The sequence below is a fragment of the Ovis aries genome, chromosome 18 (assembly GCF_016772045.2).
Source record: "Ovis aries strain OAR_USU_Benz2616 breed Rambouillet chromosome 18, ARS-UI_Ramb_v3.0, whole genome shotgun sequence".
Taxonomy (NCBI): domain Eukaryota; kingdom Metazoa; phylum Chordata; class Mammalia; order Artiodactyla; family Bovidae; genus Ovis; species Ovis aries.
Window position 1 is genome coordinate 54989239 of NC_056071.1, and position 24294 is coordinate 55013532.

Consider the following 24294-nt stretch of genomic DNA (forward strand, 5'->3'; position numbering starts at 1 on the left):
TGTGCAGCTCTTCTGTGTGGTTGGGGACAGGCTGGGAGGCAGGCGCTGGAGGCTAGAAGTCCTGGGTTGGAATCTTGGTTCTACTACTCACCAGCTCTGTGACTCTGTTGCATCCCCTAAACCTCAGTTCCTCATCCACAAAATGGGATGAAGGCATCCTCTGTAAGCAGTACATAGGTCTTTATTCACCCCTTCTGTGTGACACACGGGTGCTCAGTAAGTGTTCGTTTGGATGACATGCCTGCATGTTAAGTCACTTCAGTCATGTCCAACTCTTTGCAACCCTATGGATTGTAGCCCACCAAGCTCCTCTGTCCATGGGATTCTCCAAGAATACTGGAGTGGGCTGTCGTTTTCTACTGCACGGGATTTTCCCGACCCAGAGATCAAACCTGTGACTATAATGTCTCCTGCATTGGTAGGTAGGTTCTTTATCACTAGGGCCACCTGGGATGACAACATGCTTTAATCACATGGTTTCTGTTACATCCAGCTTCTCACGCTCTCTTCTGCTTGGACCATAAACAATGTTCTAGAAAGTTCACGGGAGTCAGAATCCCTGGAGGTCTGGCACCGTGGTCATTCCCAGAGTCAGGAAGAAGGAACTGATATCTACTATGCTATCCACCCGTTTTGTGCTAGGCACTGGGCTTCAGGTACTTTGCAGACAAGATGATTATTTCAGTCAGTAAATATTTGGGTACCAGACTCTCGTGGGCCTTGGTGATCCAGGCAGAAACAGGACACCTATGGACTCTGGGAGCTTCCAGGCGTGTGGGTTAAATCTGAGCAGATGATCGCACAATACATTTTATGTATCATCTCTTGCCCTCACTACACAGCTGAAGGTTGGGGATGGTGGAAATGCCAGCCCATAGCCCCCGGGCGCTGCCCACCCACATGATGTGTCACTGGGCTCGTAGACCAGAGCCTGAGGGCACCCAGCCACAGCCTGGCTCAGTTGCCTGCCTGGTCTGATGCTGGATTCACATCTATACCCGGTGCTCTTCCCACTTCAGGCCACAGAGCCTGGTAATTGGGCCTCCTGGGCCAGCTGTTGGTTGGCAGAGAGGAAAAGCAGGAGGAGCTCTTTCTCCCATGGGAACTGTGGTCTGCAGCGCAGGCATTGCCCTGCGATGGCCAGCCAGTGACCCTGAGCCCCAGTCTGGCTGGGGAGAACCCTTAATACATGCTGTTTGTGGCTGATGTACTGTCTGGGACATTCTCCTGCCCCATGGGCCACATCCTTGCCCTCCAGCTGGACTCCTCCTGCTCCCATAAGGGTAAGGAAATCACATCTTGTGTCCAGTATGCTGGCCCTTGTGTCTATCATTATTATAAGTGGCCACATCTATTGGGGTCTTGTGTGTCCGGCATTGAATGAAAAATAGGGAATTCTTACAGGGCTCTTCTGGAGCTTCTGTGTGCCATGTCCTGTCCTAAGAGCTTTACATGTATTCCCTCATTTAATCCTCATGATAACACATAAGGTGGGGACGATGATCATCTCCAGTTTATGGAGAAGGAAAGGGAAGCACAGAGAGGTTCAGTGACTTGCCCACAGTCACCCAGCTACTAAGTGGAAATCAAGGGTTTCCAACCTGGGTGGCCCAGGCTAACCACCTTCTCTTTGTACCATGCATTTTCATTACATCCTTGCAGCTATCTTGAGAAGGAGGCATTACCATTATCCCCATTTTACAGAGAGAGAAACTGAGGCTCCGAGAGGCTGTGGGACTTCCCAAGTCATACAGCTATTATGTGGGGAGCCACTCTTCCACCCTGCACCTCCTGATCTACAAACACCATCTCGGACTGGTCCAGTCAGGAGCAGAAATCTAGGCCCTTGGAGGTTCTTAAACTGTGTGTGTGTTAGTCACTCAATCAAGTCTGACTCTTTGTGACCCCATGGACTGTAATGCGCCAGACTTCTCTGTCCATGGAATTTTCCAGTCAAGAATACTGGAGTAGATATTTCCTTCTCCAGGGGATCTTCCTGACCCAGGGATAGAACCCAGGTCTCCTGCATTGCAGGCAGATTCATTACCGTTTGAGCCACCAGGAAAGCCCTTGAATGGTAACAGGAGGTAAAGTGTACTGAGCGCTTCCTAGGGACCGGGCAGGGTGGTTCACATGCACTCGTTAAGTCCTCAGGACCACCCTGGAGGGTGGGTACTGTTATTATCCCCATTTCCCAGGTGAAGAAGCTGAGGCTCAGAGAGGTTTAGTTGCCTACGATCACACAGGGGGGACAGCACCCCACACTGACATAGTGCTTAAGGGACAATACTGTGGCCAACCAGTGGATTCTTCTGCACTCTTCCTGTGGAGTCCTTAAGAAAATGCTTGTCTCTGTCCATCGTGTCTTCTAGCTGGTACATAGGTACCAAGGAACTTGTCTGTGTTAAGAAACCATGTTGAACTGAGTTTGAATTATAGGCCTTCAGGGACCTGGCATGCTCTCGTCAGTCCTCGGATGACACAGCTAAACATTTTCTTCATCAGAAAACTCAGCACAAGCCATCTGAAGATTTTGGGAAGTTTCTAGAATGTCTTCTCCCCACCCCATCCCCATCTTCCTCTGTCCTACAGGGAACTAGAGAGCCGTGCTGGCTGGGAGGAGAGGGGTCTGCTTATTCTCTCTGAGCGCAGTAAGGGGGACTGCAGAAATGGAGCCCTAGAAAACTCTGCCCTGCTCTTTCCTCTCAGCCGCTCGGCATGGCTGGGAGCACAGAGGAGAAGCTGCTGCTGCCACGGGCTCACGTACATGTGAAATTCCACACCCAATTTCTGTCTGCTCCAGGCCCCCAGAGGCACATGGCACTTCACGGCAAAAATGATTTTGTTCTTGCCTGGGTCGTGGGAGCCGCCAGAGAAATCACACAGTCAGTAGATGGTCTCGTAAGTCAAGGTCAGGATTTCAAAGAAGTGGCCTTGTCAGTCACTGTGGAGCCCTGAGGTGTCAGCTCACACCTAATTAGAACAAACACTGGCTGAGCACTGTAATTTCTTAATATAACAGCTCTATTGAAGTGTAATTTACTTACCGTAATAGTCACACCTTTGAAGTACACAGTTGAGTGGTTTTTCATCTACTCACAAAGTTGTGCAACCGTTACCACAATCGGTTTTCTTGAGCACCCTCAAAGGAGCCCCCTACCTGCTAAGCAATTATTCTCCGTCCTCCCCGCCATCTCCTGGCAACTGCGACTCTGTCTCTTCGGGTTTATCTATTCTGGATATTTTATATAAATGGAATCATTAAATAAGTTGCCTTTTGTGTCTGCCTTCTTTGTTGTTGTTCAGCTGCTCGGTCATGTCCGACTCTTTGCGACCCCATGGACCGCAGCACACCAGGCTTCCCTGTCCTTCTCTGTCTCCCAGAGTCTGCCTTCTTAGCGTGTTTTCAAGGTTCATCTGCATTTGGCATGTGTTGGTCCTTCATTTCTTTTTCATGACTGAATAATATTCCATTGTATGGATGTACCCCATTTCTCCATCAGTGAATGAACAATTGGATTATTTCCACTTTCTGGTGATAAGTGGTTTATAAAAAACAGCTGCTAAAGCATAATAGAGAAAGAGGGTGTTTTTTTTTGGGGGGGTTGTTTTTCATCTAAATGAAAGCAATATTCCTCTGAATTCTCTGTGGTTAACAACAGATGGTCTCTGAATGCTGTGGTTAAAAGCAATCTGGGGAATTTTAGACCCGCTTCTTGTATTCCAAAGCAGAAAACTGAGGGGCCAGGGCTTGCCCAGGGGTCAGTACTGACCAGACGGAGCCAGGCATCTGGGCCACCTGCCCTGGAATCTATTCTGTGTCACCCCACAGCCAGACCAGCACAGTCCAAACTAGAAGGAGGGAGGTGAAGGGGCTCAGGACCTGTCATGAGCTGGGCATGCGCTGGGGACCTGAAGTATCTACGGATGCTGGCAACAGAAGCCCACATGAGCTTCCTTTGAGATAAAAGGGACCTTTGTTATCATAAGATTACAGGGGTGTGTTGTGGATCCCATGAACACTTGGACTCACCCAGGGGCTGGACTCGGAGCCTTTGTGCGTGTTGAGGCTCTTCCTGGCTCTTGTCTTCCTTTCACACACCTGCCTGTCTCACTCTGCTCCTTGGCTGTGGACTGGCTTTTCTCAACTCCACTGTCGGTGCCCATGGCAGACCGTGGCCTCCCACTGGCCCCAGATTGACTTCTGCCATGTCCTGCCTCCCTCACTTGGTTGCCTAGGGTTGCGTCTGAATTCCAGAGTCCTAAGAGGGAGAATGCTATCAGCCCAGAGGTCAGGGGCCCACCCCTGGTCAGTACCCATGCTGGCCAGCATGGCTTTGGTGGCCCCTGGGAGGGCTGTTTGGAGAGAAGAGATGCTGAGCACACACGCCCGCACCCCTTATAGGTCTATGGCAGGTGCCTCGGGCGTTATCAGGAGATGATGGATGCTAATCACTGATGTGGGAGAAATAGAAATTGATAGACCTAGTAGGTGGGTTCCTTATGCAGTGGTGGGACGGACGCTCCAGGCTGGGTACCAGTAATGACGCCCAATGAACCGGCTGCTACCACCTCTCTCAGAATTGAAGAGGTGGGGGACTGGGATGTGCTGAAATGTTCAAAACTCACTGTCAGAGTCACAACCCAGGGACCAGGAAGCCACTGCCACAGCTGTGCTGCCACCAGAAGCTGCCACTGGGCTGCTGGTCAGGCCTGAGAAGGCATCCCTGGTGCCCACTCAGCTAGCTCCTGGGCAGGAATGCGCCGCTGTAGCCAAAGCAGCATCCCGAGAGGCCTGTTTCACAGCAGTGCATCGAAAGCACCAGAAAGGTGGCCCAGCCCCTCCTCAGTCTGTTTTTCAAAATAAGGAGCCCAGTTTGAGTCTAGAACTTCAACTGCAAGGGAGTCTGGGAAGTGCTGTATGGACACCCTAGGAGGAGGTTGGCATGGGGGCTGCTGAGGGCCGGCTCAGCATGTCCACTCCTATGGGAGCTGCAGGGATGCCTGGAAAAAAGCAGGGGAACTAATCTTTGCTGATGACTTAGACCAGAGCAGACCTGGTGAGGGGCTCATGTGGCTTCCAGTCGCATAGTGAGGCAGAGGAAGGGGCTGGGCCCTGACCTATAGCTTGGCAGACACGTTCTTCATGGAGCTTGGGCCGTACACGTCTTATATTTGGGGCTTAGAGTCTGCACACAGCCCTGCTTGCGTGTCTGGTGTGGTCCCCATTTCCCAGGTAACTAAGGGCCTCAGGCAGGGCTGGTACCCCAGGTCTGCCTGACTCCTGAGTCCTCGGCCTGGTTCCAGTATTGATTTTGGCCAGGAAGGCACTCTGCCAGGCTGGAGTGTGTGCTCTGGAATACAGGCGCAGCAGGAAGGAAGGGGAGGAGGCGGCCAGCTGCTGAGTCTATGGGGTTTGTAAGCACTGGGAACCCACAGGCCTGCCCTGGATGTTTGCTGGATGTTTAAGGTGAGAGGGCCTGCTATTGGGCCTGTCAAGCATTCCTGACTCTTATTTCACTCCCCAGGGCGTCCAGACTCAAGGTGCAACCTTCAGAGGCAGGATGGTCAGCTTCGTACTTCTTGCCTTTCTTTTGTTTCCCCGTAGATCCTTGGGGTGGGTGAGACGGGGGGAGTTATCACATCACAGCTGAGGACAGGGTGGCTCAGAGAGGTTGAAGATCCACCCACTGCCACACAGTCACGAGTGACAGAGGACGGACCAGCTCTCTGGCCCCAGCCTTGAGGTTCCTGGGGTGGAGTGCAGAGCTGGCCGTAGCTTGAGGTCATCTTTAGAACAAGACAGGTGGCTCACCGACCTCAGCTCTGGGACCCACTGACATCCAGTCCAGAAGCTTGACTTGGTGGGGGCTGTGGGCATGGATGCAGAGCTGGGGTAAGGGTCCCTGGGGTCTGCACCTGCTGAGCAAACTCTGGGCCTGGCTTCTGTGTTGACCGGGAGGTCCTGGTCTGCATGTCTGATCTCTCCTCCTTTTCCAAGGGGAGGAACACTTCTTGGGGAAGCATGAACAGGGTCCCAGAGGCTGAACCATGGTACCTGACTGCCGTGAGAGGGGGAGACCAAGCCAAGGCTGCCTCCCTGGGGACGGCCTTTCACAGCCCCCCACAAGCTCTCCAGGCTCTACACTGGGCTGCCAGGGTGTCTCTTACTGGGCCTTTGGTCCCTGTGCACTCAGGCCTGACTGCCGGCATCTCCCTGTCAGCCCCCAGCAGGTCCTGCCCTCTGACCTGGCTGGAGCCTCTTGTTTTCTCTCACATGCTCCACTTCTGTCTTCCCCTTCCTCCCAAACCTCAGCTTGGCAGCTCAGCTTAATTACAACCCTGATCTTATCTACTTCCTGCAGGCCCCCCCCCACCCCCCGCCATTGTCTCTCTAGTGCCCTTAGGCTCAAAACTCATGCTCCAGGGTTCAACATGGTGTCAGTAAGAGGCTTTGGTATTGAGCTTCTGAGTCTGCCACTTCCTAGCTATGTGACCTTGGGCTAGACAGCTTACTTCTTAAAACCTGTTTTCAGTTCAGTTTAGTCACTCAGGCGTGTCTCTTTGAGACCCCATGGACTGTAGCACGCCAGGCCTCTCTGTCCATCACCAACTCCCAGAGTTTACTCAAACTCATGCCCATTGAACGAATGATGCCATCCAACCATCTCATCCTCTGTCGTCCCCTTCTCCTCCCACCTTCAATCTTTCCCAGCACCAGAGTCTTAAACCTGTTTTAGTTTCCATAAAACACCCAACCCAGTGCTTGACAGTCGTAGGTACTCAGTAAGTGGAACTTAATTAACCATTATTATCAACAAAAGCTAAAATTTAGTGCGTACTCTGCACCGAGTGTGGGCTAAATGCATCTCATGTGTTGGCTCATTTTAGTCTCACAATAGCAGTGTGTGTTAAGAGCTGTTGTTATCCCCATTTCACAGCTTGGGAAACGGAGATGCCCAGAGGCTAAATACTTTTCTAAGGTCACAGAGGTAAAATATGCCAGAACTGGAGTTTGAATCTAACAATGTAGCTGTCATTAACCATGAAGTTTCTATGCCCCTCAGAGAGCAATCAGTTTAATGGTAAGTCTAACGATAAAACAAAAATGTATTAGAAGTAACTAAGAATTGATGGTAAGATTCATTCATTCCCAAGGAATAAGAAAACTTTAATGGTTCCCCTATTTAAGAGGATTTTTCTGTTTAGATCACAGCCATGAGCTAAAAGTGTAAAGCTCTAATCTGACAGTTGTGACGCTGTCCACCAGTGGGCAGCAAAAGGACTTTCACAGGCTTTGAAATCATGGGACTCAGAGGGCAGGCAAGTAGTATAGTACAGAGGACTCAAGATTTAGGCTCTAAAGACCTGCATTCAAGTCCTGGTACTGCCTCTGAGCTTGTGATGTTTAAGTCACTGAACTTTACCAAACCTTACCTGTGAAACGGTGAGAATATCTCCCCAAAGTTGATATGAAAAATAGTGTTTGTGAAAACCACCTCCAAAATGTGTGAGGCACAACACAAATGTTGAATAATGGTGACAGGACTGTTCACTAACCCATCCCTGACGATGATCCCCCCTCAAATGCATCCCCTTACCTCCCCACAAGGACCAGCTCAGAGGTCACTGGCTGGGCATGCAGGGTCTGTTTGTGGCTCTGCCACTAATTTTCTGTGAGGTTTTGGCAGTTCATTAACCTTCATGGGACTTGGTTTTTCTCTTTATAAACAGTTAACCAAGTGAGATTTATCTCGGGAATGCAAGGTTGGTTCCACACGTGAAAAACAATAAGACATGCTGTATTATTAGAATAAAGGCTAAAAATTGCACAATCATCTCAACAGACACAGAAAAAGCATTGGTCAAAATCCAACACCCTTTCTTAATGGGGGGGAAAACACTCAAACTAGAAATAAATAGCGTGAATTTCCTCAATCTGATAAAAGGCATCTACAAAAAACCCCCAAATTAATGTCATATTTAGTGGTGAAAGATGGGAAACTTTCCCCCTAAGATTAGAAATGACACCTCTTACCTCTTCTATTCAGCTTTGTGCTGGAGGTTCTATCCAGGGTAAATAGGCAAGAAAAAACGGAAAGCATTCAATTTGGAAAGGAGGAAGTAAAAGTGTGTTCATAGATGACATGATCTTATATATAGAAAATCCTAGGAAATCTACCAAAACACAAAAAACAACCACTAGAATTAATAAACTTGCAGGCTCCAAAGTCAATATACAAAATTCAACTCTATTTTTATACATTAACAATATGAAAAATGAATGTAAGAAACTTTATTTACAATGCAATCAAAAAGCAATAAAGTACTTAGGGATAAATTTAACAAAAATAGAACAAGACTTGTACACTGAAAACTGTAAAACATTATTGAAAGAAATGAAATATCTAAATAAATGGAAAAACATCCTAAGTTTATGGTTGAAAGATTTAAAATTTTTAAGGTGGCAATAGTCCTCAAATTGACCTATAGACTTCATGCAATCATTGTGAAAATCCATGCTAGGTTTTTGGGGGTTTTTGTTTGTTTGTTTGTTTTTGCAGAAATTGACAAGCTGATTCTAAAATTCACATGGAAATAGAGGGGACCCAGAATAGCCAAAACAATCTTGAACAAAACTGAAAGACTTCCTGACTTCAAAACTTATTACAAAGAAATAGTCGTCAAGACTGCCTGATAGTGGCGTGGGATAGAAATATAGCTCGATGAACTAGAACTGAGAGTCCAGAAATATGCCCAGACATTGCAGGAGATGCAGGAGACATGTGTTCAAACCCTGAGTTGGGAAGATCCCTGGAGGAGGAAATGGCAATCTACTCTAGTATTCTTGCTTAAAATATCCCATGGACAGAGAAGCCTGGCAGGTTACAGTCATGGGGTCACAAAGAGTTGGATGCAACTGAGCATTAAAAGAAAAAGAACTTCAAGATCAATAATTATTGGAAAGGGTGCCAAAATAATTGAATGGGGGAAGGAATAGTCTTCTCAACAAATGGTGCTAGGAAAACTAGATAGCCATATTTTTTTAAAAAAGAAGTTGGACCCTTATCTCACACCACATATGAAACTTCAGACTTAAATGTAGTAGCTAAAAATATGAAACTCTTAGAAAACAGTGTATATATTTGTGACCATGGTTTCTTATATATATCAATAGCAGAAGTAGCCAAAAATAGAAAATTAAAAAACAGACTTCATCAAAATTAAAACCTATGGGATTTATGGGATCTATGAAGTAAGTCAAAAAACTCCTGTAATGGGAGAAAATATTTGTAAATTATATTTCTGATAGGGATCTAATATCTGAAATATACAGTTCTATATATAGAACTATAGAACTCTTAGAACTCAACAGTAAAAAGACAACCCAGCCTTTAAAATGGGCAAAGGATTTGAGTCAACAATTCTCCCAAGATTTATAAATAGCCAATAAATCCATGACAGATACTCACCATTATTAGTCATCAGGGGAATGCAAACCAAAACCACGGTGTGATACCACTCATCACTCAGAATGGCTATAATTAAGAGAGACAACACTAATGTGCTGGCAAGGATGTGGGTATATTGGAAACCTCATATACTGCTGATGGGAATGTAAGATGGTGCAGCATCTTGGAAACCAGGCTGGAAGGCTTTCAGAAGGTTAAATGTAAAGTCACTGTAGTTGTTCAGTCACTCAGTTGTGTCCTAACTCTTGGTGACCCAGTGGACTGCAGCATGCCAGGCTTCCCTGTCCCCCCATAGTTTGCTCAAACTCATGTCCATACTGCACCATACTGTGTGGTGCATCAATTCTAGTTATAATTCCTAGTTACATATGCAAGAGAAATGAAAACATATGTCCACCAAAAAACTTGTACATACATATTCATAAGAGCATTATTCATAGTAGCTTAAAAGTAGAAATAATCCAAATATCCAAGTGATGAACAGGTTAAACAAAATATAATATATTCATATAATGGAATATTATTTGGCCATAAAAGGGAATGAGTCACTGTTCATGCTACAACATGGGTGAACTTTGAAAACATTCTGCTAAGTGAAAGAAGCCAGGCATGAAAGACCACATACTATGATTCCAGGTATATAGAATGTCCAGAATAGGCCGATCTACAGAGACAGGGTAGCTCACTCATAGAGCTTGAGAGGAAGAGAAATGGGGAATATTGGTAACAGGGAGGGGGTTTCTTTTCAGGGTCCTAAAAATCTTCTGGAATTATATAGCCTGAAGGAAATGGCAAGCCACTCCAGTATTCTTGCCTGGAAAATCTCCTGGATGGAGGAGCCTGGTAGGCTGCAAACAGTCCATGGGGTCGCAAAGAATGACTTGAGCGACTTCACTGACTTCACTTTCACTTTCTAATATACTAAAACCACCTAATATACTTTAAAAGTGGTGAATTTTATATCTTTATTATCTCAGTTTTTAAATGGAGTCAATCTAGAATGGTGTTTCTCAAGCTGGAAAAGCAGCATTAGTAGCACCAGGGAACTTGTTACGAATGCAAATTCTCGAACCACCTCCCTCGCCAACTCCACAGCTACCCAGTCATTAGCTCCAGGGGATTCTGATTTATATTCCAGTTTGAGAACCACTGGTCTTAGACTTATGCTTTTGTGTAAACATTACTAGTTTGCTGCTGCTACCGCTAAGTCACTTCAGTCGTGTCCGACTCTGTGTGACCCCATAAACGGAAGCCCACCAGGCTCCCCCGTCCCTGGGATTCTCCAGGCAAGAACACTGAATATCTACTTCACCCAATAGCACACACCCCCTCATACCACCAGTTAACCACTCTAGGTGGTTCATTGTCCACATTATTTTGTTTGAAGTTTTTCATTAGCAACTGCATCTCTTCTTCATTTTTTGTACCAGTATGATTAGCCATCTGTTTTGTTAGAGTTCACTTGTAAAGATTTTTTTCACATAATTAAATTGTGATTTCCTGCTTCAAAAAAGAAATCTAAGAGGGAAAGAAACACCAGCAGCTCTTCTTTCTCTTGCTTATGTTTGCACAGCAGAGTCCACAGTGAGCATCTCTCACATGTCCTTGACATTGCACTTGAAGAATGGCAGTTGGCGGTGGGTGGGAGGGGCTCATTGTCAGAGGAGTGTCCCTCAGGATAAACATTGTCACACTGTAGACCCCCAAACTCTTATCACTTTGCCCCATAAATTAGTCTAGGCTTGATGTTACAGAAATCCAACTCAGGTTGGTTTAAGCCAAAGGACCCACAGCGGCAGATTCAATGGGAGAATCTACCTTCAGGCAAAGCTTGACATTGGGCTCAAGTGGTTACAAGACCCTATCTATCTCTCAGCAAGGCTTTCCCTTGCACTAGCTTCATCCTCAGGTAGCTGGCAAAGATGACCACCAGCCATCTAGGTTTATATCCCATTGGGTTAACCAAGTGTACATACAAGTGGTGCCTCTGGCTGACTAAGGATTGCATTGGGCTGCGTGTAACAGAAAATTTAAGTGACAAAGACTTCACCTCAAGGGGTTTATTTTTAATCACATAAAAAGTCCTGAGATTAGGGAGTCTTGTAGCTCTGTTATACCATCGGTGTTCCATTTCCATTCCTCCATCCTTAACAGGTGACTTTTGTCTTCAAGTTTGCCAAGTGGCTCCTGTGGCTTGTACGTTCATGTTCCAGGCAGGAACAAGGGGGAAGAACAAAGGACAAGAGATGTGTCAATAAACCGTCTCTTCTTATTAGGAAGATAGTCACATTTCTGGAAACCCCACCACATAGACATCTACTTACATCTCATTGTCCAGAACTGTTCTGTGGCCACTCCTTCCTGCCAGGAAGCCTAGGAAATTAAGGTTTTTAGCTGGGAAACTACTGTCCAAAGCAAAATAAGGTTCTGTTAATAAGGAGGAAGGGATAATGGATATTATAGACAGTGGTTCTCAGCAAAATCCTCACATAGGTCTCTAAATGGGTTATCCACTCAAGCCCAAACCTATGTAAGCCACTCAACGGCAAGGGTTGTTGACTTGTCCCCTGGCAGATTCTCAGAACCTAGAATAGCGCCAGCACAGAGAATGAACACACTAAGTATTTATGGAATGCATGATTAGCCAAGCTTGACTCGCACACCCCACCCATAGAGCTAGGAAGTAGAGTCAGCCCTCCAAACCATGTGAATGATGTGGCATGAAGGGTTGGTTCCCTAAAAAAAAAAATTAGCTTGCTGTTACCAGTAAAGGGGAGTGGATGCTGGGCAGACAAGAACAATAAATGCCCAGCACAGCCGAGCATTGCCCCAGCTAACCATTTCCTAGAGATAGCAAACTACCCATCCAGAACTACACTTTTCATATGCAGACTAACCAAGCCTGAGCCCAGTATTCTGAATCACCGGCCTCCATCTGGCTCTCACATGCCAGGAGGCTCTGTTCCCTGATGCTTATCAACCAGGGTCCCATCTGGCTCTCTCACTGCAGGAAGCTCTATTCCCTTACCCTGATCACCCATGGTCAAGTACCAGATAACTGGAGACAGCCCTGTCCTCAAGAACCTCCTGAGACTGTTCAAACAAGCCAATCCTAAGCCTGCTCACCCTGCCTTGCATTTGCTCCTGGAAACCACAGTAATCATTTCCGTGTTTGGGGTCTTACAATGCCTGATTAAACAATGTAGACGCTGAAGACCAGTGGAAGGTGGGGGTAGGGGGTGGGGGGAAGGGGCACAGCATGATCACTGTGAATGTGTTCCACACTTGGACCATGACCCACAGTAATAATTAAATTGTGCGCACGCGCACGTACACACAGACACACACACACACATACATGGATATCTATAAAAAGGAAACAGAAGTCTTCTGAGTAATATTTAACTCACTATATACCATAGCTATAATACTTTTTTCTTTTTAGGGGAATACTAGATGCCACCCACTTAATTGATTTCACAATCCCATCCACTACTGGATCTCATCCAACAGTTAAAAAAAGCCATAGAACAGGTCAAATGGAGCATTGTCTCTTAGTAAACAATTGTGGGCCTTGAGGCTTGCTAGCTGAGTGGGGCCAGATCAGATGTCCAAACCAGATGTGAAATCCATACTAGGCAAACTGACATCAGGTGCAGTTTGGTGCCTGTGAAAATAAATTATCCTTCTGCTGTGGCATGTATAGGTACCTGCAAAGACACTCCTAAGCCTGTAAGTGTCCAGGTTTACAATTCCCCAAAGTAAATCCTTCCTTTATATGCAGGGTTTTAGGTCATTTATGGGGATGCCCTCCTTCTCTGGCAGCCTGGATGAGTTGGGATGTGGGTTGAAATTTTGTACAAACTAATCAGGAAAACTTTCTTCTGTTTGCACAAGGATTACAAAATACAGAAAGGTGTATGTAGAGGAAGATCTGGGAAGACAGATGTTTTTCTAGGTGTAGCATCTAGAATGAATTTGCTGATTTCTAGCTAACCGTATTCTCTTGATTCATAAACAGGCTGGGTGTTTTTTCTCAGCAAATACGATTTTAGTGACTTAGGAAGATTCAGGCACAGGTGTTCAGAGCTAAAACTGCTATTGTCAGCCTACTCTGCAGTTTCTTTTTTATTGAGCTATAATTTATCAACCATAAAATTCATACTTACAAAGTATACAAGTCAATGTTTTTTTAATATGTTCACAAAGTTCCGCAACATCACCACCATATAATTTTTTAATTGTTTATTTGTTTTTGGCTATACTGGGTGTTCCCTGCTGCATGGGCCCTGCATTGGCAGACAGATTCCTATCCACTGTACCACCCAGGAAAGTCCTTTTTCATTTCATGCAGTGTCTTATAGGTTCATCCATGCAATGTAGTATCAATGCTTCATTCCTTCTTATGCATGGAAAACATTCCATTGATTTATATGCTACATTTTGTTTATCCATTTATAACCTCATGGTTATTTGAGGCTGTTATGAAAAATACTGCTATATATATTTGAGTACAGATTTTTGTGGGACGTATTGAGGAATTGCCTACTGTTCCTGACTCAAACTTGCAAAATAGTGTTGAATAAAAGTTCTAAGAGCAGACATTCTCATCTTGTTGAAGGTTTTCAGCCTTTCACCATTAAATGTGAAGTGAAGTGTCGGGTGTTTGTAGGTGCCCTTTATCAAGCTAAGGAAATTCTTTTCTATTCCTAGTTTGCTAATGCTAAGTGTTTTATCATAAAAGAGTGTTGGATTTTGTATCAGTTGAGAGGATTGTGCTTTTTCATTCATTATTCTGTTAATGTGGTTAATGATTGAATTTCATATGTCAAACCAACCTTACATTGCTGGGATAAATTCTACTTGGTACTGGTGTATAATTCTTTTTATGTGTTGCTGGATTCAGTTTGCCAGAATTTTAAGAATTTTCGCATCTATATTCATAAGGGATATTGGTGTGTAGTTTTGTTTTCTCTTGATGTCTGGCTTTGGTATCAGGGTACCACTAGCTTCACAGAGCAAATTGGGAAGTGTTCTCTCCTTCTTTATCTTTTGGAAGACTTTGCAAAGGACTCATGCTAATCCTTCTTTAAACACTTGGCGGAAGTACCCATGAAACCATCTGGTCCTGGCTTTACCTTAAGGGAAGTTTCCTGATTACTATTTCAGCTTCTCGTTCTGTGTCTATTCAGGTTTTCTCTTTCGTTTTGAGTCAGTTTGTTTCTGTCTTTGTGGAATGTTTTTTCTGTTTCACCAGGGTTACCTAATTTTTTGGCACACAGTTGTTCATAGTGTTCCTTAATAATTCTTTTTATTTCTGTAAGATTCATAGTGGAATCCCTCTTTAATTCCTGATTTTAGTAATTTGAGTCTTCTCTCTTTTTTTCTTGGTCACTCTATCTAAAGATTTGTCAACTGTGTTATCTTTTTAAGAACCAATTTTTCATTTAATTGGTTCTGGGATTTTTTCCTATTTCACATACTTCTGCTTCAATCTTGATTATTTCCTTTCTTCTTTTTTTGGACTTAATTGACTGTTTTTTTTGTTTGTTTGTTTATTTCTTAAGGTGTAAAGTTAGGTCATTGATTTGCATCCTTTCCTCTTTTTTAATATAAGAATTTATAGCTATAAATCTCTCTCTAAGCACTGATTTCACTGCATTCCATATGTTTGGGTGTGCTCTCTTTTCATTTTCATTCATCTCAAAGTATTTTCTAATTTCCCTTATTATTTCTTCTTTGAACCATTGGTCATTTAGGAGTGTGTTATTTAATATCTACGTATTTGTAAATGTTCCAGTTTTCCTTCTGTTATTAATTTCTAATTTCTTTCCAATGTGGAAAGGTTGTAGAATAAACATTACATGATTTAAATCCTTCTAAGCCTTTGACTGTGTGGATCACAATAAACTGTGGGAAATTCTGAAAGAGATGGGAATACAGACCACCTGACCTGCCTCTTGAGAAACCTATATGCAGGTCAGGAAGCAACAGTTAGAACTGGATATGGAACAACAGACTGGTTCCAAATAGGAAAAGGAGTACGTCAAGGCTGTATATTGTCACCCTGCTTATTTAACTTCTATGCAGAGTACATCATGAGAAACGCTGGGCTGGGTGAAGCACAAGCTGGAATCAAGATTGCCGGGAGAAATATCAATCACCTCAGATATGCAGATGACACCACCCTTATGGCAGAAAGTGAAGAGGAACTAAAAAGCCTCTTGATGAAAGTGAAAGAGGAGAGTGAAAAAGTTGGCTTAAAGCTCGACATTCAGAAAACGAAGATCATGGCATCTGGTCCCATCACTTCATGGGAAATAGATGGGAAACAGTGGAAACAGTATCAGACTTTATTTTGGGGGGCTCCAAAATCACTGCAGATGGTGATTGCAGCCATGAAATTAAAAGATGCTTACTCCTTGGAAGAAAATTTATGACCAACCTAGACAGCATATTGAAAAGCAGAGACATTACTTTGCCAACAAAGGTCCATCTAGTCAAGGCTATGGCTTTTCCAGTGGTCATGTATGGATGTGAGAGTTGGACTGTGAAGAAACCTGAGTGCCGAAGAATTGATGCTTTTGAACTGTGGTTTTGGAGAAGACTCTTGAGGGTCCCTTGGACTGCAAGGAGATCCAACCAGTCCATTCTGAAGGAGATCAGCCCTGGGATTTCTTTGGAAGGAATGATGCTAAAGCTGAAATTCCAGTACTTTGGCCACCTCATGAGAAGAGTTGACTCATTGGAAAAGACTCTGATGCTGGGAGGGATTGGGGACAGGAGGAGAAGGGGATGACAGAGGATGAGATGGCTGGATGGCATCACAGACTTGATGGATGTGAGTCTGAGTGAACTCCGGGAGTTGGTGATGGACAGGGAGGCCTGGCGTGCTGCGATTCATGGGATCACAAAGAGTCAGACACAACTGAGCAACTGAACTGAACGTGAAGTAATAATAAGAAATCAGGCTCTTTCCCATTCCCGTGGCTGTTTGTTGTTGCTTTACTATTGTTGCTGCTTGTTTGGTGACTTTTCTAATTCTGTAAAATCTATATTGTTTGTTGTGTGACCCCTGAAATATCTGCTAATGATTACCCAGAGATTTCTTTAGATGCCTGGCTCAAAACAAGTCTCCTTCTCTTTGCTGGGTTCTGTGTGGGTTTGGGGCAGGCCTTTAACACTCAGTCAGGCAGTTAACAACTCCACCTTAGCCTTTTACTTCTTGTTTTCTCAGAGTCTCAATGTTAGACAGAAGTGAAAGATTAAGGTGTTCTCAAGTCTTTTCTGCATGCTCAGTTGCCCAGTCCTGTCTAACTCTTTACAACCACGTAGGCTGGGGCCTCCCAGACTCCTCTGACCATGGGATTATCCTGGCAAGAATACTGGAATGGATTTCCTCCTCCAAAGTATATTCCCGACCCAGAATCAAATCCGCATCTCCTGTGGCTCCTACATGAGCAGCTAGAATCTTCACCACTGAGCCATCTGGGAAGCCAAGTCTTTCCTAAGAATGCAAATAACACTGGGAACAGCCCTTTACCTGTTATGAACTTTCGGTATTCCTAGAACTACCTGGGAGCTTTTCCAAGTCCTCTAGGGATATCTCATTCCCAGCTTTTCCTTATAAGCTTTTTCATTAACCTATTGTTTGTCCAGCTGTTTTCCACCACCGCAGGCAGCACAGTTTTCAACAATTGTCTCTGATTGTTTTCAACAAATGCCCTCAAGGAAAAGTCTGTTCATACTGGGTGAGCTCTGATTCAGGTAAAATAAAGACACCTTGAAAGTAGGGTCATCCAGAAAACCAGCAGACAGGTCAGATAATGCCAGTCCTCTGGGAACACACTTGGAAGGAACTCTAATCCTGTTCTTCCCCCTCTGGTGGATGCCAGGCTACTGGTTTTTCAAGACTGCTCCAAAGCTGATGAAAGAAAATGAAAACAAGACAAGTTAAAACTCTATAAAGTTCACTGTTCTTAATTTTACCCAGATTATTTTCTTAAATAAACACTTCCTGGATGGCTACAAGGCTTTGGTTAATTTCCAGAGTTCTAAAACAAGTTGACTTAGACTATTTTTGCTAATGTTTTCATTGCTTTTATGGAGGAGAGAATTTTCAGAGGCACTTCCTCCACCAAATCATTGGCATTACCCACAAACCTGCTTTGAGCATGCATGTGCTGAAAATACCCAGCGGCTTATTAAGGATAAGCCACTTATTAAGGATCATTACACTATGCTTGTACTCAGTGGCCACTTCTCGTCAGTTAAATTGTTTGTGGATTCCCTTGGTAGGGGTCAGTGAGGTCATACCTGTCAGCTGAATACCACATTTTAGTCTTGCATCTGCCACTGATTGAGTATATGACCTGGGAACAAATGAGCTGAGATTTCTAGAGCACCTTCTTTGCCAAGTTCTTTGTGCTGGGTGTTTTATATACAGTGTGTCATGTCATTTTTGCAACAACCAAGAAAGTGATAATGATTCCTTTTAGCAGATGAAGAAACTACTAAAATGCAAAATGCTTAGCATTATGCCTGCTCCACATGGCAAATATTCCCTGCATCAACTATTGTGTTGCCACTTACCTCTGTTATTATCGGAGGAGGAAGTGGAGTTGAGGGGGTTGCTCAAGGTCGTTTGAATTCCAACCACACTTTGACTCCAAGGCCTATTCATATTCAACATCCCATTCCAGCTGCCCTGTACAAATTTGTTCCAGCTCTGGGTCTCATTTTCCTCACCCTGTCAAATGAAGGATTTTTACTGACAGTGGTTATTAAGTCAACAAACACTCATCTGTTTTGCTGAGATCACTTCCAGGTTGACGATACGGAGGGGTGTCATTCTGCAAAGTCCGTTGCTGGGAGTCATATTCGTAGCATCTTCTTGTTTGGCATGAAAAGGTAAACGTGCAGGTAGAGTGGCAGGTGTGTAACCTACGGTTTCTCGCCCTTCTGGCTCCACCCCATCCCTCTGCAGAGGCAAGAGGGGACAAAGTCAAGTGGGTGTTCACCTGGCCGCTCATCTTCCTCCTGTGCATCACCATCCCCAACTGCAGCAAGCCCCGCTGGGAGAAGTTCTTCATGCTCACCTTCGTCATCGCCACGCTCTGGATTGCTGTCTTCTCCTACCTGATGGTGTGGCTGGTGAGTGGCGGGGGAGGGGGTGGGCCGTGCGGACAGCCCTTGCCCAGCGCCTGCCAGAGGTGGGAGAGCTGGGATCAGGAGTGACCGCAGGCACTGCTGGATCACCTTCAGCAACTCACCTACCTTGAAAGACCTTGGCTTATTTCTCAGCAGGAAGGGGTTTCAGCAGAGTCATTTGAAGCTGTGCTGTGTATCGGGGATACCCAGATAGACACGGCATGGTCCACAGTGTCCATGGGAGGGAAGTTTACCTTCACATGGACAGCCTGGGCCATGCCACCCTGGTGTGATGGGAAGCGGAATGTGGCAGGGATGGCAGACACTGTCTAGAAAGAGCTCTGGAGGGCTAATCACTAGGCCCCCTTCCTTTCCAGCATCCATAGAGGAATGTGATGGAGACTGGAGTCGGAGGGAGACAAACACCAGGCAGCCCTTTCCATGGCCCCTGCCCAGGGGTGTTCTTCCCCCCTTCCTATGTCCAGGCACAGATATAAACTTTAGGTAAACTGTTCTAGTCCTCACAGCAACCCAATGGGGTAAGCAGTTTTATTGTGCCCATTTCCCAGATGAGGAACCTGAGGCCTAGAGATTGAGTCATTTGTCCTGTTAGGCAGTTAACAACTATTGCACAACTAGTTGCACAATTACTGAATTCTAGAGTTGGGATTAGAACCTGGGTATTGATCCCCCAGAGTCTAGGATCTCAGCCACTCGCCTGAATGGCCTCTCAGTTGCTCTTAGAATCTTCAGGCAGAGAGGCTTTGGCCTAGCCCCTCTGGCCCCACATGACTGCTCCCTGGGCAAACCTTTCACGGGCTAGGTGGGTCCAAACAGGAGCCCCCTTCTTCTGACTCTGTATATCATCTTGTGGGGTTCCCCCTCTTCCTTTCACCCACCTGGGGAGCCCATGAACAGCGAGAGAAGCAGGTGCAGAACCTCTGCGTTTCTATTCTGAAGTTCACCTGCAAGCCTCTCACACCTCAGCAGTATCCATGCAGCCATTTCACTCTCCTCCTAACACCTGATGCCACCTAACACACAGGGCAAAGGTGTGTGATGGCCTCAGAGGCACAAGGGCAACATTCTCTTAACCCAAGAGGAACAGTTTGGTGGGAGAAGAAGAGCTGTGGGGTCACATGGGACTGGCTATGGATCCTGGTTCTCCCCACTGGAGCCATGAAACCTGGACAGGAGACTCAGCTTCCATGAGCTACTGTTGTCCCCTCTGCAAAATGGACACGATCGCCACTGTCTGCAGGTTATTGGGAGATGAAAGGGTTCTGTTCAGGCATCAGGTGTGAGCTAGCAACATAGCAAATTGATCATAACTGTAAATATCAGCCATGTTCACCATGAGATGCAGCCGACACTGCTTCCAAGCTTGTTCAGATAGAGGTTTAAATCTCATAGATGCCAAGGTGTGTGCGTGTTTTCTTATGTAGAAAAGAAGTTGCAAATAGCTTTAACAGACTCCCCCCACCCTCCAAAAAGGATGACGGTCAAAGATGTTGTTGTTCAGTCACTGAGTTGTGTCCATCTCTTTCTGACCCCATGGACTTTAGCACTCCAGACTTCTCTGTCCTTCACTACCTCCCGGAGTTTGCTCAAATTCATATCCATTGTGTTGGTGGTGCTATCTAACCATCTCATCCTCTGCTGCCCTCCTCTCCTTTTTGCCTTCAGCCTTTCCCAGCATCAGGGTCGTTTCCAATGAGTCAGCTCTTGGCATCGAGTGGCCAAAGTATTGGAGCTTCAGCATCAGCTCTTCCAATGAATATTCAGGGTTGATGTCCTTTAGGACTGATTGGTTTGATCTCCCTGTAGTCCAAGAGACTCTCAAGAGTCTTCTCCAACACAATTGGAAAGCATCAATTCTTCAGCACTCAGCCTGCTTTAGGGCCCAACTCTCACATCCGAACATGACTACCGAGTAGGGTTAAAGGCCAGCCCATGCTTACATTTAATAAAAGGATCCAGCAATTTCTTTGACTAAAGTGCATTCCACAAACAATATTGCAAGCGAAAAAAGTATTTCATGACATTTGAGTGGGTGTGAGAGTTAGGGAAGATCAAATTAATTAATGTGTGAAATTTTTTCTTCTTTTTAATTAATGAAAACAACAGTATTATGAAATCAGTTCTACTAATTAGCTGTGAGGTAGGACATTGAATAACATTCCCATCCCCCTCGCCTTGTCTTACAAACCCCATTCCTGCTTCTTAAAAGAGAGTCTTAGCAGTAGCTTGGCCAAAGTCATAGGAACCACCTTGCTGCGGCACTCTTACCTGTGATTTGGAACTTCAGCTCCTCAGTTTTGGGTAATTGAGTGGTTTCCACAGTAGAAAGTGGTAAAGATGACAGTGTCACATTAGCCTGATTTCTGTGAAAGCAAGATGTGCCAGGGGCCAGGCGCTTACTTTCCTCATGGGGGCGCCAGGGAGCATTGGAGTCTCACCTGCTCATCTTTTACCCCCACCATCCTTCACATCTCTCACCCCTAAGGCTTTGGGGAAAACAGTTCTTGACTGTCAGTATCCAAAGGGAGGGAATCTCAAAAATAAGTCATCTGATGCAGCACCTTCACCCAACTGGGGAGACTGGGGACCAAAGAGGAGGTGTGACTCCAACAAAGTCAGGTGGATCATCAGCCCAGCTCTGGACTTGGCTCCGCTTCCCTTTCTGAAACCTCAGCATCAGGAGTTCAGAAGGCCCCAGGCTGGAGTCCAAGGATAAGCCATACTCAGGTAGCATCTCTGGTCCTGAATGCTTGGAGTGTGTTCAAGTGTTAGTCACTCAGTCATGTCCAACTCTTTGTGACCCCGTGGACGATAGCCTGCCAGGCTCCTCTGCCCATGGAATTCTCCAAGCAAGAATACTGGAGTGGGTTACCATTGTATGTACACACACAGAGCCTTCCTTCTGTCCTTCCACCCTCCAGCTTTTTATCCAGGTAGTCCAGTGATATAAGGAAATGAAAACAAGGGAAGCACCTTCATTATTGCCAGAATACCCCAGGCTCCTATACTTATGACATCTGGTATCACCCAGTAAGAACATGTCAGCCACGCCAGGCTGTGCTTGTGCAGACCTCCCTCTTGGTCACTGTGGGTTAAGCACTGATGCCTCAGCTCTGTGGCTTTGAGTCCTCAGTCTTTCTCCTTGCACAGCCCAGAGCAGGCCAGTCAGCGCATGCACTGCCTGGTTCCTGGCGCTGCTGAACTGAGCACTGTCTTTGGAGGGTCGAGCATCGCCAAACCCATCTACAAGCTTTGTCCTAGGAGGCATATGGTTTTAGTCCACAAGCTCTGGCTTCATTCCAGGCCTAAGCTCTGCCCTTGGAAAGCACACTTCATCTGGGCTAACCACTCACATTTTCTGTGCCCCCATAGATTGCAAGATGAGTGATTGAAAGTGAAGGGAAACACACATCTATGAATGTCTCACGCAGCCCATGCAGTCGCCTCATCTTTTCTCTTACTCCTCATTTAAAAGCCCATTTCACAGATGAGGGAACTGAGGCTCAGAGAAGTAAACTAGCTTACCCAAACATTTGCTGGGACTGGAGCCATCAGCTGAGATGTGAACAACCCTGAAAGATCCTGCTGTTCACATTTTCTAGATGGGGAGGTGAGCCATCTAAAGGGTGTTTTGAGTGTGGTTGTCCAGGTGCTTCTAGGGCTTTCCATCCAGCTGCTGCTCACCATTTCCCGAGTGTCAGGCATTTATTAGAGGAGTTATGTGACCATGCTTCAAGATCCTTAAAAGCCTGTGTATCCTTCAATCCAGTGATTCTATTTCTTGGAACTTTTCCTAAGGATATAATAGCAAGATGAGAACCCAGGGATGTTCACACAAGACAAAATGATGTTCCAGAGGGAGGATATATATGTACTTATGTATATGTACTTTATATATATATATAAAACACACACATACATACACTCACAGCTGATCTGCATTGTTGAATGACAAAAACCAACACAACTTTGTAAAGCAGTTATCATCCAATTAAAAAAGCATGATGGCAAGATTGGAGTGCAGGCTTTAGAGTCAGAAAGACTTGGCCTGGAATCCCTGCTCTGCTGCTCACCGACCTGACGCCCACCTGCATTGTAACTTCTCCCGCTCTGACCCTCGTTTTCTTGGGCATAATAATGGTGCCTCCCTCAGCAGTGGGTGGTGCCTAGAGCAGATGAGATTGTGAAAGTGAAAAGGTGGAAAGGACCTGGTGCATAGGAGGTGCTCAATAAATGTTACATGTTATAACAGGGTGATATTTTAAGAACAAAAACAAGCCATTTCCTATCCACCGGTGATGGATGGACAGGAACTTTTACAGCTATGCAATGGAATCCATGCACCAGTGTAAAATAAGACTGTAGATGAATATTTATGATGGCAAGATACTCATATTGTATCACTGTGTGAAGCATATAATCACAAAATATGTGCTGATAGTATAATCTGATTTCATTTTTTTCTAATACAAACACCAAAAAGAAGGTCAAGGATATATTCTAAAGCCCAGGGATCAAACCCAGGTCTCCCACATTGTAGGCAGATTCTTTACCAGCTGAGCCACAAGGGAAGCCCAAGAATACTGGAGTGAGTAGCCTAGCCCTTCTCCAGTGGATCTTCCCGACCCAGGAATTGAACTGGGGTCTCCTACATTGCAGGAGGATTCTTTACCAACTGAGCTGTCAGGGCAGCCCATATTCTAAAGCAGAGGTTTTCAAATGTGGTTCCCAGGTCAGCAGCCTCAGGGTCTCAACCAACTAGGAACTTGTTAGGAATGCAGATTCCTGGGCTTTACCCCAGATCTCCTAATCAGAAACTCTGGGGGTGGGGCCTGGCGGGTCTTATTTTAACAGCTCACTACAGGATTTCTTACATTTTCAAGTCTAAGACTCACTGGCTCATAAAAAGTGTTAATAGTGGTTGTCTGAGAGTCTTGAGAAATGGTAGGTGATTTTTACTAATACTTACTTTTGACTTTTTTTCTTAACTTTTTAAAACAGTAAACCCAGATTACTCATGTAATCTGGAAAAAAGAATACTCAAAAGACAGTTTTAAAAAAAGAAACCATATTCCAGATTTTTCTGTTGGATACAGGAGTACTATGTTTAAGTTAAAAACTCTGAGTTGTAAGCAGGGTTTTCAGGGGTGCTCCTCTGTGAGTTGATGTTTCCCCCCTCTTCTGCAGGTGACTATTATTGGATACACTCTTGGGATCCCCGATGTCATCATGGGCATTACTTTCCTTGCAGCAGGCACGAGCGTCCCCGACTGCATGGCCAGCTTGATTGTGGCCAGACAAGGTACGGATGGTGTCTTGGGCCTGCAGCCGATGGCATCACGTGGACGTGGGCCCATCCCCCTGCCCGCGTTACAGTTCATAGCTCTCAGGACTGGTAGTCACTAAGTCCCTCTGTGGAGGAAATGGTGATGACCGGAAAGCATCGTGTAGATTCCATCCATGAAGAGAATCACTACCAAGATCACCTCCTCTAGGCTTCTAGAAGCCTCTGTGTGGAGGTGAATAAAAATGGACTTGTTCTGGGAGTTCCCTGCTGCCCTAGTGGTTAAAATTCCAGGCTTTCACTGCACGAACTGAGATCCCACTAGCTGTGCTGCCAAAAAAAAAAAAAAAAAATGAGCTTATTCTG

General features: G+C 45.3%; 1 protein-coding gene across 2 annotated transcripts in view; it reads left to right on the top strand.

The window, feature by feature from the left end:
- Positions 1–24294, top strand: part of SLC24A4 (solute carrier family 24 member 4) — a 195986-nt gene that overhangs the window by 157905 nt on the left and 13787 nt on the right. For both annotated transcript variants that reach the window (XM_004017955.5, XM_004017956.5), the window contains exons 13-14: positions 18460–18626; positions 23832–23946. In XM_004017955.5, coding sequence (XP_004018004.2) covers positions 18460–18626; positions 23832–23946 — 282 coding nt within the window. The remainder of the gene's footprint in view (positions 1–18459; positions 18627–23831; positions 23947–24294) is intronic.